We start from the raw sequence: 15,888 nt of genomic DNA, 5'->3' as shown, positions 1-15,888 counted from the left end.
TTGTGAAAACATCAGCTGGGAAAGTAGCTCACAATCCAACATCCAACAATATTCTCACAGGACACACTAACACTTTGGAGATTATTTAGTAATTTCTTAAATTGTTCTGATATCATGGACCTTAGATTTAATTTAAAAAAGGTAGTGATATTTTCCCCTTAGATTCTACGTTTAAGATGTTTTTTTCAGTTATATAAAGTATCAGACTCTTATTTGGGAAATACACCTTGACCTCAGTCCACACTCTCACTCCCTAAGTGTCCAATAGCGACGTTTGGTCAGTGTCCGTGGCGTCCAATTGTGACGCTCCTAGGCTCCTTCAGCGTCATAAAGGGACGCAAATAGCTTTCAACTGATTGCAATGTATTCCCATCTGCGTCGGGATTTGACGCTCATGCTGCTATCGATATTATTTCTGTTATGTTGTGTAACTGTTTAATGGTGTTATCTTTATTGCTACCCCCTTCCCCGTCAATGTATAGTGTTTGTCCACAGCGCAAACATATTAGTTTAACAAAATCCGCATCTAAAGATAGCCTACGTTATTTCCCCCTGTGCAATTCCAGTCTCACATCTCACAACACATCGTCATTAACAAATACCGGAAACAGACCGAAAACATTTAAAAATAATAATAATAATAATACTTTATTCCGAGTGTGCTTGCTTTTCTCTTTGAAATTCATCACATAACGGCATTGTAATACACGGTTCGGCTGCATTACATATTACATATCTGCCGTAGTTCTGTATTTATAGAGCCCTGATGAGAAGACAAACATGAGGACCTGAAAACGTGACGTGGATCATAAATATATAAGCCATTAAACAACATCTTACATTTCTTTTCACACAATACGTCTCCTTGCAGTATCAACACTAATTCGGCTCACTTTTATATTTGATCCAATTGGTAGATAGGCTGTATTTACACCATAAAGGTGCACAGCTGATATAAAGGGACACCTGGTGGTTAAAGCATGTTATTGAATTTCATTATTTTTATTATTAGATATTAATACGATCCCTATAAAGTATATTCATTACTCGTTATTCTCTACTAATAGTTAATTAAAGACTGTATATAATGACTATTTTGCACATCCCTTTCAAGATTTCAAGATTTTCTAAGGTTTATTGACATATCATATAGGCCTACACAACTGTGGTGTAGTTCTGCACTGAATGAGAAACTTGGGTTGCAGGTTCCTCAATAGTGCATTACAAGACATCTATCAATATTTGTGCATACCTCCAGCAATGTTAACTATGTTGAAGCACTTATTTTAACTGATATTATACATAATGTATTATACTCTTATAAGATGTATGCAGATATTTCATCTCCGGCCTTGTCAGGTATTGAACAATCAATAAATAAAGAACACAAAATTGTTGAATATAAAACACAGAATTTGTGTGATTATACTAAATGATTTTCAAATAAACACAACTGCATATTTAACTGTTACACATGCTGATGTAACGCAAATGTTCCAACTTGGGATCAATAAAGTATATCTTATCTTAAGCTGATCGATGGCTACTGCCATATTTGCAAAATGTGCCTCTGTATCTTGACAAGTGCATGTTTCAGGCTTATCAATTAATGTAATGTAATGTTATCACAGGGGTCACAAACAAAAGACCAGCTGTTAAATAAAGCTCTTCTGACCTTAGCTGGCATGTGGGTATATATATATTAATACTGCCCATAATGGGCACAAGCAATTTTCACCCATTTATTAATTATATGTTTTAAATGTGAGTGTTTCCTGTCCCCTAAACCTCCAGGCAGGGGCGGACTGGCCATTGGGAATACCGGGAGTTACCCCGGTGGGCCGGAGGGCCAAAAAAAAAAAAAAATGTAAAAAACAAATATTCTTTTTTTTTTTGCCTAAATCCTACCGGCCCACATTTGTAAGTGTTCCGGCCCAGCCCAGCCCAGCCCAGCCCAGCCCAGCCCAGCCCAGTGGGGTGTGGCAGGGAAACAGGGTTCAGGGGGAGTGACTGTACCCGTAGGATAGAAAAGGGGGAAGTGATGTCTGACTCAGAGGTCGCGCGGCTGTGGAGAAGAACGTGTTGCCCACATTCTGTTACTGAGTTTAGGCTAGTTAGCTAGCAGGTTTATTGTTTTGGGTGCAGTCACTTTTGCCTCCACTTGCTGTTCAAATAATGTTGAAAGAAAAAGTAAATCTGTTTACAGTTCTGTTTTATATGGGTGTTGAAGAAGAAGAAGAATTGGGAGGGATGAAACCCTCTTTAATGGTCACACATGCAGAGCACACAGCACACACAGTGAAATGTGTTCTCTGCTTTTAACCCATCCTAGTACCAGGAGTCTAGTACTAGGAGCAGTGGGCAGCTATTGTACAGGAGAGTGAGGGGGGAAGGAGGATGTCCGGTGCCTTGCTCAAGAGCACCACGGCAGGGCAGGAGGTGAACTGGGACCTCTACAAGTAGAAGTCCACACTCCAAATGTAGGTCTGGTCGGGGACTTGAACCGGCGACCCTACGGCTCACAGTCCAAGCCCCTACTGACTGCCATAGATTTAGTCCCTAATTTTGCTCTCAAAGTGCACCAGATTGATGCATTTAACTTCAACATTTAAAAAAAAATCTTCCCGGGGGAGCTTGCCCCCGGACCCCCCTAGAGGAGGTGAGGTCCACCACCTGCCCACACCCCCTGTTAAATTGTCTCACCCACATTGAGGATGCTTCCTACGCCCATGTTTTATTCCATGTGTCAAGTCAGGCAAATTGGGTCCAAATGTTATTGCATCAATGATCTGTTAACATTAAAATCACTAAATATATGCTGTAACTATTTTGCTCTAGGCAACTCAAGGCCTCAATGTCAGACTGTCCAGTTTTGGACAGTCTGCTGTGGTTCCATCCCATTTCAAGTGCTGTTCGAGAATCGGCTTAACTCTCGGAGCACACTCTCCAATCACAGAGCTTGAGGACTATGGGGTTTGTCAAACAGAGCACATGGTGTAGTCCAAACGATAGCTGGGGATTCTGGGTAGTGTAGTGTCTTCTGCCATCCTTTACTCAGAACAAATATTTGTTTCTCCGAATCGAAGGGGAAAAATACAAAAGCATTGCACACAATTTAAGCCAATCAATGTTGTGTAATTAACAAGGATAATCTGTATATCACTGTAAAATCAATCGACAGTAAGAGGAATACTTACATCCGGGTGTACAATTCTCCGTTATCCAATGGGAATGGACGCTCACATTACCTTTAAGGGCAGCCGACACAAACAAATGCCGTGCTTCCATGAGCGTCAAATCCCGACGCAGATGGGAAGACATTGCAATCAGTTGAAAGCTATTTGCGTCCCTTTATGACGCTGAAGGAGCCTAGGAGCGTCACAATTGGACGCCACGGACACTGACCAAACGTCGCTATTGGACGCTTAGGGAGTGAGAGTGTGTTGCCTCAGTCACATTACTGAATCTAATCTAATTTATTATCTTTCCTAAAATTAGATGAATTGAAGAATTGCTTTTGATGAGCATGTTTAAATCTCCAAAATAGAGATGCTATTTGATGGTCAGGATAACTTTAATGAGACCTAATCAATAACATAAATGAATAACATCAATTATACTGAACAGAAAAGGCTTTTCACCAGTTGCACTGAGGTGCAGTTAATGCTCTGTGCATAATATGTACATACACTCAGTAACTGTAGGGGAAACTTCTGTGTAGCAATGCAGGAGGAGTCACCGACTCAGGAAGGAGACACGGGGAGAGCTGGAGCTCTGATGTCAAACACTGATGGTTTATTTAGGAGCTTCGGCCGGAGAATTCACAAAAAAAGTCAAAGAGTCAGAGGTTCTGACTTCACGGTAGAGTTGCCACGTCAATTCTGAAGAACTCTACCACAGACCTGTGTATTTAGCTTGTTCAGAGAGAATAATCAACATGCTGCATAACAAGATAGAATCATAACACCTCTATCAGCTGACGCCAACAGGCAGGAACATGGAGACAAAACACAGAGCACAGCAGCCAAGGTTACAGGTGCGTGTGCTCAGTCAGGACAGTATGAACTGATAAACTGGGTCAAAGTTATGGGCCTTGGAAAATATTTCCCCAACACATAATAGGGTAAACCTGTATGATCTACTGCAATTCAATAAAATAGCTCAGAAATAATAATAAAGAATAATAATAATAAAAGTATACTTTGTAGCAGAACAGTTGTCATTTAATGTCTTGAAATTCTAGGTACTGTAGACATAAATAGACATTGGATTATAGAAATCTCGTTTTAGATATAACAGTAAAGTGTGTCTCCAACTATGCTTAGTTGGGTTCTTGAATTTGAGGGAATTGGCACATTTCAAAGAGTGTGTATATAAAAAAACATCATTGGAAGACACTTAAGACGAGGCGGTGGTGGCGAAGTCGATAGGGACTTGGCTTGGTAACTGGAAGGTCACCAGTTCAAGACCAAGTGCTACCGAGGGGTCCCTGAGCAAGGCACCGTTCCCTACACTGCTCCCCGGGCGCCGTTCAAAATAGCAGCACACTGCTCCTAACACTAGGATGGGTCAAATGCAGAGAAACAATTTCCCCACGGGGATTAATAAAGTATATCAAAATCAAAAAAATTAAACTGTGTTACAAGGTCAAATACTACATTTAAGACACAGAGCACATCTCAGTCAACTTCTTCTTTACTCCAGGCTCCTCATGGAAAACTGCAGGACTTTGAGCGCCATGTCCACTTGTACAATCTGTCTCTGGAACTTCACTCTGCCTTCTTCTACATTCATGACCGATATTTCCCAGCTGCGCCTCCCGGGGCAGATTATCGATAAGCTCGTAGAGGGTGAAGATGCTGAAGCAGATTTCATCGTAGGCTGTTTTTGTGCCGCACTCAAACAGGCAGGCGAAGGCCACAGCGGGCGGGGCCCCGGGTGAGGGGGACAACTCTAGATAAGCCAGGTCGGAGTAAGCACTGGGGCCCTCGTAGATCACCCAGGGGCCCCGCCAACTGTCTGGATCACGGGGGAACAGGCTGAGGAAGATGCCTAGATCCCTGCGTGCGGAGGTCCATGTCGGGTGGGAGTATACTACCCAGGTGGGGGTGAGGAAATCTGGAGGACTGGGGCTAGGGTTGGGAACAGAGGTGGAAATGTTTGAGGAAGTCCAGTGTCTGGAGTGACTTGTAGGTTGATGCAAATGACTGTCAAGAGAAGTACATAAATGTAACGGGGCAGGAAATCCCACAATGCTTCCATGACAACCGTTTCGAGGCTCCACCAGCCGCTGCACCAGCTGCCCCTCCTGAAACACGGCTCCATTGTCCAGACTGAGTGCCTGCACCCGGTATCCCAGAGGGCTGCGGGCGTTACAGTACAGCACATTAGTCCCGTCCTCCTCATCCACAGACACCATCTGACACTCCACGCTCTCAGGCACTGGCACCGCCTCCCCGAAATGCCAGGTCCGCCCGTGGGTGTCACTGTGGAAGCAGAAGGCGCGGGGACTGGTCTGGCACAGCTGTCCGAAGCACTCTTTGCACTCAATGTGGTAAGCGTAGGCAGGTATCAGCAGGCGGCCCGACTTCAGCTGGATGCCGTGGCCCGGGCCGAGAGCAAAAGTGGCCCATTCTGCAGGGAGGGAGCAGGAAGTGAGAAGCAGGGGATGCATGAGGGGGCTGATGCCTGACACTTAAAGGATGTGTTCCCATTTGGTTAAGTCTGTCTAAAAATGAAACTCAGAGTACATAATGAGCGAGAGTTTTTTTCTTTTAGAAAGACTTGAAAAAGTTTAAAACGACCTTTTAACAAGTTCAGTTTGCACACCGTTGCACATCCCCCACTTTCTGAGCAGTTTAATTGATAACCCTGAGATGCTTGCCTTAAGCAGATATCAAGAGTGAGCTACACTCATCTGGTAAGCTGACTTTTCACCGAGTACCCATACGCTTTGTTTCTTTTTCATATTTTTAGTTTTCTGCCCCAAATTATGCTGACAATTTGTCAAACAATCTGGAACCGCATAGACTTTATACATCTTTTCATCACCACAGATACAGGAGAATGCAGAAGAATCAGAAAACTCTTCTGAGATCAATGTTTAAAATCATTTTGCATAGAAAAAGACAGCTTTCTAAGTTTTAAATAATCAGAAAATAATATGTTAAGTCTGTTAAAGGGTGGATCTTTCCTTCATTTCAAGGCTTTATTGTCATATGCACATTAGCTACAGAGTAGATATGGCAATGAACATCTTAATTCACAGGCCAACAATAGTGAAACATGAATATATAGGACATAAAACAAATAAAAAAGATAAAATAGTAATGAAGCCCTAACCTTTGATAGTATCTCCTATGACACTCTTGGTGAGGTCGGTGACCGGACTCCAGGTGTCTCCTTGGTCGGTGCTGCAGACGTAACAGAGACGGGTAACATTCCTCCCCGACACCAGCTGATAAGACTCCGAGGTGTGGCCCAGGACAGCGATGAAGAACAAGAAGAGAGTTCCTGTGAACTCATCGTACACCGGGCACGGGTTCATGGAGCGATGGCCTGGCAGGAAAGCAGTGCCCAAGACACGAAGGTCATCCCACTGCAGCAAGAAAGGAGGGAGGTTATAATATTAAAATACTACATTTTACCTGGTAAAATGCCTGAAAAACAAGGTAGTTTCAAGGTGTCTTCTACATAAAAAAGGTGTTGTAATTTACCTCTTTGTGTATCTATGTATTTAGGAAATCTAAGACAGGAAATGGAATTCTGTGGTGAACATTTTGAAGAAACCACTTAATACTGTTACTCAAGTAGAGAATTGCTTGACTATAACCGAATATAGTAAAGCTCTCAAATCTGAAGAGCTCTACAGTATCTACCTCCACATAGTTCCTGTAGAAAGTGCCTTTCCTGAGGACCAGCAGGTGAGCCTGAGAGTCGGACGGGCTGAGTCTCTCCTCACAGAAGGCCATGAAGGTCCTGGAGCGAGACAAGTAGAGCAGCGCTGGCACTCTGTACGTCACTCCGTTGGGCTCCTTGTGGAAAAGCACCGACCTCGCTGGAAAATAGGGCGACCTCATGCTCTCCAGTGCTCAGGAAATGTAAAGAGAACTCCAAATCCTCTGAGAAGGAGCTTAACAAAGATACAAAAATAAATAAAGGAAAATATGTCTATCATGTAAAAAAGAAAGTGAATATAACCTTTATTATTTTCTATACAATGCTAACTGTAAACAGGGAGACCAATAGGTGAATAGGAGTGCTAAATACAAATACTATCTTTAATTGGACGACAGGAAAATAAATTACACATTCAAAACAATATCATCTTTAGTGAAACCTTTCTATGTAGTTGAGGTAGAAATTACACAAAAAGAGAAGATAGCATCTAATGTGCAGGTCATTACCATAACAAGGTAAATATCTCCATACTTACATTCAAAACGCTCTGTGAGAACCGCTGCTCCTCTGTGACAATATACAGGTTGTGTCAGCATTGAATGTGTGTGTGTGTGTGTGTGTGTGTGTGTGTGTGTGTGTGTGTGTGTGTGTGTGTGTGTGTGTGTGTGTGTGTGTGTGTGTGTGTGTGTGTGTGTGTGTGTGTGAGTGTGTGAACCATGGCCTCTCCTCTCTGTTCCCTATTCAGTATGGCACACTGTTCGCTGACCTAGAAATGGACCACACTCATCACATCTACAGCTTTAGATGATTCAGCAGGTAACAGCCATTGTGGAAATGAAGGTCTGCTGAACAATGATCTGATGTTCTGCCTCCTCTGAGTCCTGTGTGATTTTCATTTTCTGCAGCATGTGTAGCAAGTTCTGCTTTACTGTTGGTTTATATTTCACAACTGAGACTATGTAGTGTACACATATAATTGCAAGTTATTTTTTTTATAGAAATGTAATTGAGATAACTTTCCTTGAATATTCCTTTCAGTCAGCCTTTGCTCAGTTTTGCACTAGCATCAACATCCACCGACTGTACACTGATGTGAGTAAAGGGTAAAAAACTAAAATAGCTCAAATAATAAAACTACAAGGAATAAAAGTAATACATACATGTTAAATAGATTTTTTACATAAAGTTCATTAGATGTTGTGGTGTCAGCGATTCCTGGTGAAAACATGTTTTAGGCAATCAGCATTGCAACAACATAGAGCTGTATACAACTAATATGTGATGTCATCAATGAGCGACCGGACCCCACATGGTAGCCTGCTAAAGTTTTGACAGCAGTTTGCTAAGGTAGTGTAATTTTCTTTGTGTCTTGACCTTATCAATGCATTTTAACAGCGTTATTGTTTCACAAATGATCTTCATTCAGCGGAATAACAATGTCACTTCAGCCAAACCGCCAGCTGATCGGGGAGTTAGCTTTAAGGCTAATACATTAGCATAGCTGTTAGTTTTCTTCTGGTTTGACATTTCCTTCTTGTGTTTGCAGCTATTTCGCACTTCTATTGCTTTCAAACATCAGTCTGTCTCTGATGATGTTTCTCCCTCTTATGAGACATAATAAATCTTATGAGACATAATAGACACATAGTAGCTAGTTTAGTTTTAGGTTAGACATTTGACAGACATGAAATCCGGTCATATTACTCAGCTTCACAGACTGTCGGCATTATAATATTCAAATCAAATAGAAGAAGCCTAATTGCGTCTTATTTGCCCACTGTAGTTATGATATCTGGTGTGGATTTAGATTCAATGGGTCCCATGAAGCTATTGCAAAATAGATCTAACTTAGCAACCAAAGGCAGAATTGTTCCCTTTTTAAATAAAATGGAAACAAACTCTAGTTATGTTGTATAAATCTCACTCGTCACCGGCTTGAGTTTCAAAACAGGATACATATTTTATTATTTAGGGTATTTATTATCCTTGCAAGAATGGAAGTAGTCATCACATACAGAGCATACGGTACAACTATTTCCCCGAACAGTGTCCTTCACTTGCTTACAAGATGGAGAAATACCAGTTCTTAACAGTATTGATTTATTCAGATTAGCTAAGGCCCACGTCAGAAATGATCATGCTCGAGATATGTCTATGTGCCTAGAGCCTGAATCATCATGTTAATCGTTGTCACATAGCTTATCATATGCCCATAAAAGTGTGTCATGATGCTCTTCTCGGTAATCATACATCCTGCCATATACAGTTATACACTTGGGCCTTCGTTTTCATGTGTAACTCTGTCCTTAATAGAGTACATTCAGTATTTTACCCAACAAACTTTATAAAAGAGATGTGTCCAGTATAGTTATATAATTCTGCTTCTATGGAGGTAATTGAAAATATCTGATATTTGTAAATAAAATAAATGTTTCTCACCATTGCCTGAAAAACAATGAGCTATTCATTGACGATCAAAGTTGCTGGTAAGTCATCATTATTTAGATCATCTTTACTGCTGCTTTGAGGTTTTGCCATACGTCAGAGCAACACCACAAATGCATATTATTTCTCCTCACTTTCTGCAGGGTCAGCATGGCCGGGCAGTGGTCTGAGGGCCACTCCACATCCATCCTGTGTGTCGGGGCGTCTTCAGGCCCCGAGGGTCTCCTCGCCTCAGGCTCAGAGGGTGGAGAGGTCACATTGTGGAGCCAAGAGGGAACCATCATAGGCCGTCTCACTCTCCCTGGTGGAGAGGACAGCACCAGTGTTGTGTTTTCTCATGCAGCTCCCGGACAGCTGTACGTGTCACATGGAGATGCAGTGAGTGTACTGGATCCCCGAAACCTGAAGGGTCCTGTGGAGGAGTTTCAGGGTGCAGGGGAGGAGGAGATCAATGCGTTGTCCCTCAATGAGACCGGGTCAGCCCTGGCAGTGGCTGATGACTCCGGGGCGGTCCGGGTACTGGAGCTTCCTGGAGGAAAAGTGTGCAGGACTCTTCGTAGACACACTAACATTTGCTCCTCTGTTGCTTTTCGGCCACACAGGCCCAACAACCTAATTTCTGCTGGACTCGACATGCAGGTAAGGGAGAGGACCATTTGTAATTGTGTCATGTACTACATTTTACAACAATGGCTTTTACTACCATTATTTTCTCCATTAATGGTCTATAAAATGTCAGATAAACTGAGAAATGCCCTTCCCAGTTTCTTAAAGTCCAAAATTAGGTCTTTCATTATTTTTAGTCAGCCCTAAACCCAAATATATTAACTCAAAGGAACAGCAGGGAATTTCCACATTTAATAAGCTTAATTTTTACATGGAAAAGTACTTTTACGTTTGATTTTAAGAATAGTTGGCAGTTAGTTTTCTATTCATTGAATAATCAGTGAAAAAATTGTTGCAACTCCGAATCAGTTTTACCTTTCTTGTGCCTTAAGGTGATGCTGTGGGGTCTGCAAAAGACGCGCCCTCTTTGGACCGTGAACCTCCAGGATGTGGCAGAGGAAGAAGGGGACGATCAGCAGCGTCCTGGGCAGCTTTTTAACCCGCCTCTGGTCCACTGTGTCTCTGTGGCGAGTTGTGGGAACATTCTGGGTTGTGCGGCAGAGGACGGGCGGGTGCATGTGATTCGGATCGGCAGCGGCTCTAAACTGGAACAGCAGGGAGCAGTCAAGGCTCACAGTCAGGGGGCCTCACAAGCCCACTTTGTTAGTTTCCTTTCCCACCCTCACTGGCTCCTCACCGGGGGAAATGACGGCCTAGTCGCCCTGTGGGACCTCAGTAAGCACCCAGTGGTGACTCCAGAGGCAAAGGCTGGAGTCACCGCTGCCCCACGCAGGAAGAGTAAGAGCAAAGCAAAGAGGAAAGAACAATCCCAGAATAAAGCCAAATCCCCACCAAAGGTTGAAGCAGAGAAAGAAGGAGAAGGGGAGGAGGAAGAGGCAGCATGTGCAGAAGAGGTGACGGAGGAGAAGTCTGGCCCCAAACTTCGCATCAGTCACGGGGACAAAGTGAACTGGCTATGCCCTGTTGTGCTGAAAGGAGAGCCCAGTGTGGTGGTGGCAGATCAGAGCGCCAGCCTGACCGTCTACCCTCTGTCTCCACTTTAGATTAACTTAAAAACATGCTCATATCTTGTCTTGCCTTGTTTTAAGTTTTATAGTTTTGAAACTCTGTAAGGTGTGCTCAGAACAAATGTGGAACAGATTTTGCATTGCGTTTTGAGAACATTTGGGCCTAACAGCCAATAGACTTACCTCTAAATATACTTAAACATTTATTTCCACCATCCTGTACACACTTTTCCTGGCATGTGCCTGTCGTGTCGTCTCTCCCTAACATTAGTCGCATTGTATTATCGAGCTTCGGGTGCCCACAAACGGCAACAATTAGTTTTTCCTCTATTTCCTCTTCTTGGTGATAGCTTTGTATGTTATCGTACAGAGCAGAAGCTGCTTTGCATTTGGCCTTAGCACACCTCAGAGTATACACTCCTGTTTGATGATGTATGAACCTGTTGCATCACTATTTGGACGGGATTTTAAATTGTCACTGTAAAAGTGGAATCTTGCAGAAAACAAACACTGGTGTTCCAAAAAGCACTGGAACAAACAAATCTGTTTCCTTTGAGTTTCTACTTAATATTCAACTGACTAAATGTTGTGTTTCAGTTGATGCCATATTTACTGATTGAATTTGGCTTGTTTGTTGTTTTGCATGGGTGTGGTCCTATACAAAAAATGTCATCCTTGGAAATACATCTTGCAACACATGCCTTTTGTGAGCTGTAAAAATACCACAACATAGAAAATAGGAATGTAGCATATTTACCAGTCTGTGGTGCTTTTGTAGAGTAAAGACATCTCAATCCAAACCAGGTGCCAGACAGATTAAAAAAAATCCCAGTATATATTTTCTTGGTGTTTGTGGTGACCTTGTTCACTGGGACCTGGAGCTGTTTTCAAAAGTAATCTAAAGCAGTGCCCTGTGATCTGACACCCAGCTAAACCCCGTTTAATAATGTAATGTACAATTAAGATGTTGTTCTTTGTGTTGATAATATCATGATTGCTGCTTATTATCAGACAGACCCCCTTAACACTAGACAGACTGTCTCCTTCTACTATTTAAGAAAAAGTGCTTAATCTGTGTATTTCAATTTCATCTAACAACAACTTCAAACTACCAGTTTTTTTAACAAGCCAGACACCACAAAAAACAAATTCAAACATTTCTTGCAAATGCACTGTATTCACACAAGTAACCTGTCATTTTCTTTGCTAACCAGCAAAACACGTTTCTATAAGATTACCTGAAGAAGGCACAAAACTCAATGTTCAAGTGAATAAATCCAATTAATGCCCATCAGTTATCACAAGGCAGCTTATAAATCCAAAGTTTAAAACAAAAATGGTGAAAACCTGTGACAGCTTATGGTAAATATACCTCAAATTGCAGCAAAAGCAAATACACAACACTTAAATGCTTTAAACTATTCAGTATTTTTTCGAGCAAGCCAAATGAAGCACTTGAAGGAGGATCACAGTAAGTTCGACACTGAATAAGCACACAATCATGTCTCATCGCTGCAGAGGGCCGATAACTGCTACATCATTTCCTTTGCATTACTTTCAGTCTTTTCAGTCTTTTTTGATTGAATATGCTTCAAAAGTTGTTCCACCTTTTAAGTTTTACATCGACAGCCAGCCAGCTGGGGCTGATTTGACATTTCTGTCAACGCAATCCTCCACCTGGATATCGCAGCTCCTTTGATTTCTGAAGTGATGGTGGACGGTCATCTGAGGTTGTTGACTTTACAGTTTAGCCAAGCTCTTCTCCAGACTCTCAATGTCTGCATCCCCCTCCTCGCCCTTGTTGCCGCGGGCGCTGCACTCCAGGAACTCAACCTTCAGGGGCAGCTGGCCAAACTCAAAGTCCTTGCCTTTTTTCCCCAGATACACACTGCCGCCCACAGAGCCGTCCTGAGAGCTCAGAGCTGCAGAGTGCGTCACCCGCAAGGTGTTCCTACGAGAAACAAGAGACAGGGTGATTGTTGTACATCAAACCAAATACTCTGGCTGGTGAAGTATTAATCGCAGGGTTGGTGGTCACAATCTCAGCTGAACTGTCCTTAAACAAGACTCTGAATTCAAATAGCTGCCAATGGCAAGTGTCAGACACGTACAGTATATATGAAGCACATTACATTTGTGATTTGAGGTGTTCATTTGACTGAAAGTTACTATAAATAGATGAAATGTGAATCAGAGCGTTGCTATACACTTTCCAGGCAGTCTTGTCTGCTCCAAACAAATGTTTAATTACATTTTTTTGAATTCTGAATTTTATATTTTAGAATAGCCTACAGGATATAGTCAATGGTCAACTGTGATTAATGTCCCTTAATAATTTTTTCAGTTAAATAAGTTAAAATCTAAATCCAAACGTTTCCATATTGATTAGGAACGCTGGAATCAGACACAGTAAATGGCCCAAAATACAGCAAATACATGAGTTACTTACATTTCCTTTTCCAGCTGCTGCTGGATCAGTTTAGCTGATTTTGCCATGGTGATATCTGTAAAATAAGGAGACCAGTAAATTCTGCTGCCAAATAGTAAATAATAAACTTCATAGTGTAGGCTCAAAATGCAGAACAAAAGGATTGTAAAGCAATAGTGTGGTTGAACCTTGTTTGTTGCATGCCACCACGAGAGCTGGAGCGTTCCTGGAGATCACATTGTCCGTTAACAAGATGTACAGGAACTCTGCCACGTCTCTCACTTCTTTTTGGAAGATAGCGCTGTCCACTACGAACACAATGGCTCTGAAGAGAGAGTGATAATGAAAATATGTCATCAGGGAAAGTTGGTAAAATACTTTGTTAATATTATCCAGTGTGTTGTTAACAGCCATATAAGCACAACTAAACCAAAAGTTGTCATTGGTTGGGTTGGGTTTGATCAACATAATTACGACAACGCCAATGTTCTCTGTAGGTCAGATTTAACGGTACTTTTGATTATTTGGAAGAGTTTTTCAACGGAAAGGTAAATATGACCTTTGGACTAGAACATTGACAATTTAAATTTAGAGGCTATGGTAACTGCCTTTTCTAGCACAATACAATGGTCAAGTGAACTTGAGATAATGGTCCTACTTTATCTCACTAACATATTTCCAATCTTTATTCCAGATTCAAGGTCCATATCACATACAAAAAGACAAAACGCACATCAATAAATAAGATAAAAAGCTAAACACAAAACAGATAAAAACATAAACAGGCAGACAGATATAAACGATTGAGGTACGTTGTTCCTTTTCTTACCTGGCTCCAGATTTGAACTTCTCCAGGTACAGGGAGCGGAGACTGTCATGTCCTGGCAGGTCAATCAGAGTCCAGGCGCTGCCCTGAATACAGGAGGGAGAGTGGATGAATGTAAGCCATGACCATCATGAAATCATCATAGCTGATCATGATAAAGTGTACTGTACTTACTCGGTCGTTTTTGGCTTTGTAAGGAGCACTGCTGTCAGTGATGGAGGTCTGTGTCCGCTTGAATTTACTTGCCAACAGCTGTAAAAACACAATATGTAAAATCACTCAGATTACCCATGTCTCTGATTGAACATTTTATTAACAGATTGCAGAATGGGTACAATACAGTACAGCTCAATACACACAATTGTTAAGGGGATGCAGACCACAGAAAGACTTTCGTCTTGTTTACATCAGGGTCCCCCATTTTAATTCATCATAACATGTATGCCATACATGACATACAGATAGATTACATCAGCTGAGCAACCTTTTAAAGACAACGTGGCGATGGCGCTTGAGTTGCATCAACTCACCCGGCTGAACAGGAGCGTTTTCCCCGAGTCACACAGACCCACCAGCAGCACAGCACTTCGGACAGTTTTACTGGTGAGGAAGTACTTCAAAAACACTGGAAAGAGAAAAAAGTAGAGAACCAGGTCACTATGTCATTCTCATTCAAAACACATGGTTCACAAACCAATGCTACAGAAAGTTGAAAGACTTCCGTGTGGAATAATGACCAACTGACAGATGTTTGCTTTAGTTTAGCAGTTAGCTTATCTGCTTGCTAAATAACCTTTTGATTTGTTCAAGCACACATTAACTAACTAAATGAACATGAGACAAAACATGTAAACACTGAACGTCCAGCTGTCCAACTCGCTATATAACACGTAGCTAACTGCTAAAGTAAGGCCTAGCCTGCTAAACTAATGTTAGCATGCTAACGGTGACATCTTACCACAGGTAATGACAACCACTGCCAAAGCGACTATAAATCCGATCAGAAAAATGGGATCTTGGTCTTCCAGTTGCTGTCGTAGGAATTCAATGTAAGGTTCAAATGGGTTTTCTGATATTTCCACATCGGCTTTGTCCCCCATGTTGCCACCGGTGCTGTCTGCCTTCATCTGTCCGCTGAAGCTAATCTGAAAGTGGGCCACGTCTCCTTCCTCTGCGGCCTGTACAGAGGTTGGCCGGCCGGCAGGGGGCGCTGCAGGCCTCCTGGTGAAGTTCATTTTATTCACATTCTGGCTTCTAAACTGGGGGGTGAATAATTAATTTAACTTTAAATATTTTATTTATTTTTCATTTTCATTCAACATAAAAGAGGAGGAAGACAGTGAACAGTGAACATACCAGGTCGTCCAAAAGCATTGATGGACAGTATAGGCTACATTTACTCAATTAGTGCACATAAATAAATAATTTGAAGACACCTATAAGTAGGCTATTTTAATATGAGAGGAAATGTTAGACATTTACTCTACTAAGGTAAACCTGTCAGAAAGCTGGAGGGTTATGTTAAGTACATCATTTCACTTTAAATGTGCACTAACTCGTTACTGAGGTGCATGCAGGTTAGCTCACTACTCTACCAGCTGGTTAAAAGCATGATTTACTAATTTAAAGATGTTCAGGTAGCTTAATGAATATAT

The 15,888-nt window shown here is 41.8% G+C and overlaps 3 protein-coding genes across 4 annotated transcripts; 1 reads left to right on the top strand and 2 right to left on the bottom strand.

Moving 5' to 3' along the window:
- Positions 1 to 4,660: 4,660 nt before the first annotated feature.
- neu4 (sialidase 4) lies at positions 4,661 to 7,474 on the bottom strand. The gene is made up of 4 exons (XM_034098047.1): positions 7,436 to 7,474; positions 6,879 to 7,132; positions 6,343 to 6,598; positions 4,661 to 5,634 (listed from the first exon to the last, which is right to left on the bottom strand). Exons 2-4 carry the CDS (start codon positions 7,077 to 7,079, stop codon positions 4,661 to 4,663), a joined length of 1,431 nt encoding a protein of 476 aa, XP_033953938.1. The 5' UTR covers positions 7,080 to 7,132; positions 7,436 to 7,474.
- Positions 7,475 to 8,168: 694 nt separating this feature from the next.
- wdr53 (WD repeat domain 53) lies at positions 8,169 to 12,041 on the top strand. Of its 2 annotated transcripts, none has more exons than XM_034097419.2 (3): positions 8,169 to 8,247; positions 9,489 to 9,984; positions 10,344 to 12,041. In XM_034097419.2, the coding sequence occupies exons 2-3, from the start codon at positions 9,496 to 9,498 to the stop codon at positions 11,013 to 11,015; spliced, it is 1,161 nt and encodes a 386-aa protein (XP_033953310.1). In that variant the 5' UTR covers positions 8,169 to 8,247; positions 9,489 to 9,495; the 3' UTR covers positions 11,016 to 12,041. The 2 variants fall into 2 exon arrangements, with proteins under 2 accessions (XP_033953310.1, XP_033953311.1); XM_034097420.2 differs by lacking the exon at positions 8,169 to 8,247 and adding an exon at positions 8,925 to 9,386.
- Positions 12,042 to 12,136: 95 nt separating this feature from the next.
- On the bottom strand, positions 12,137 to 15,417 carry srprb (SRP receptor subunit beta). Its single transcript, XM_034097421.2, has 7 exons — positions 15,192 to 15,417; positions 14,764 to 14,858; positions 14,408 to 14,485; positions 14,237 to 14,319; positions 13,596 to 13,732; positions 13,429 to 13,483; positions 12,137 to 12,930 (listed from the first exon to the last, which is right to left on the bottom strand). The coding sequence occupies exons 1-7, from the start codon at positions 15,358 to 15,360 to the stop codon at positions 12,720 to 12,722; spliced, it is 828 nt and encodes a 275-aa protein (XP_033953312.1). The 5' UTR covers positions 15,361 to 15,417; the 3' UTR covers positions 12,137 to 12,719.
- Between the last annotated feature and the right edge of the window lie 471 nt (positions 15,418 to 15,888).

Source organism: Pseudochaenichthys georgianus, chromosome 13 (assembly GCF_902827115.2).
Source record: "Pseudochaenichthys georgianus chromosome 13, fPseGeo1.2, whole genome shotgun sequence".
Taxonomy (NCBI): Eukaryota; Metazoa; Chordata; class Actinopteri; order Perciformes; family Channichthyidae; genus Pseudochaenichthys; species Pseudochaenichthys georgianus.
This window is presented reverse-complemented; position numbering and strand designations above follow the sequence as displayed.

What these genes read in the sequence shown, in the direction of transcription:
- neu4 (XM_034098047.1), bottom strand. Translation starts at nt 7,079, where the DNA reads ATGAGGTCGCCCTATTTTCCAGCGAGGTCGGTGCTTTTCCACAAGGAG. An exon ending in TCTACAGGAACTATGTGGAG is followed by an intron (nt 6,599 to 6,878) that starts GTAGATACTGTA and finishes TTCTTGCTGCAG; the next exon opens with TGGGATGACCTTCGTGTCTT. An exon ending in CATAGGAGATACTATCAAAG is followed by an intron (nt 5,635 to 6,342) that starts GTTAGGGCTTCA and finishes CCCTCCCTGCAG; the next exon opens with AATGGGCCACTTTTGCTCTC.
- wdr53 (XM_034097419.2), top strand. Translation starts at nt 9,496, where the DNA reads ATGGCCGGGCAGTGGTCTGAGGGCCACTCCACATCCATCCTGTGTGTC. An exon ending in CTGCTGGACTCGACATGCAG is followed by an intron (nt 9,985 to 10,343) that starts GTAAGGGAGAGG and finishes TTGTGCCTTAAG; the next exon opens with GTGATGCTGTGGGGTCTGCA.
- srprb (XM_034097421.2), bottom strand. Translation starts at nt 15,360, where the DNA reads ATGAAGGCAGACAGCACCGGTGGCAACATGGGGGACAAAGCCGATGTG. An exon ending in AGTGGTTGTCATTACCTGTG is followed by an intron (nt 14,859 to 15,191) that starts GTAAGATGTCAC and finishes TTCTCTTTCCAG; the next exon opens with TGTTTTTGAAGTACTTCCTC. An exon ending in AAACGCTCCTGTTCAGCCGG is followed by an intron (nt 14,486 to 14,763) that starts GTGAGTTGATGC and finishes GTGTTTTTACAG; the next exon opens with CTGTTGGCAAGTAAATTCAA.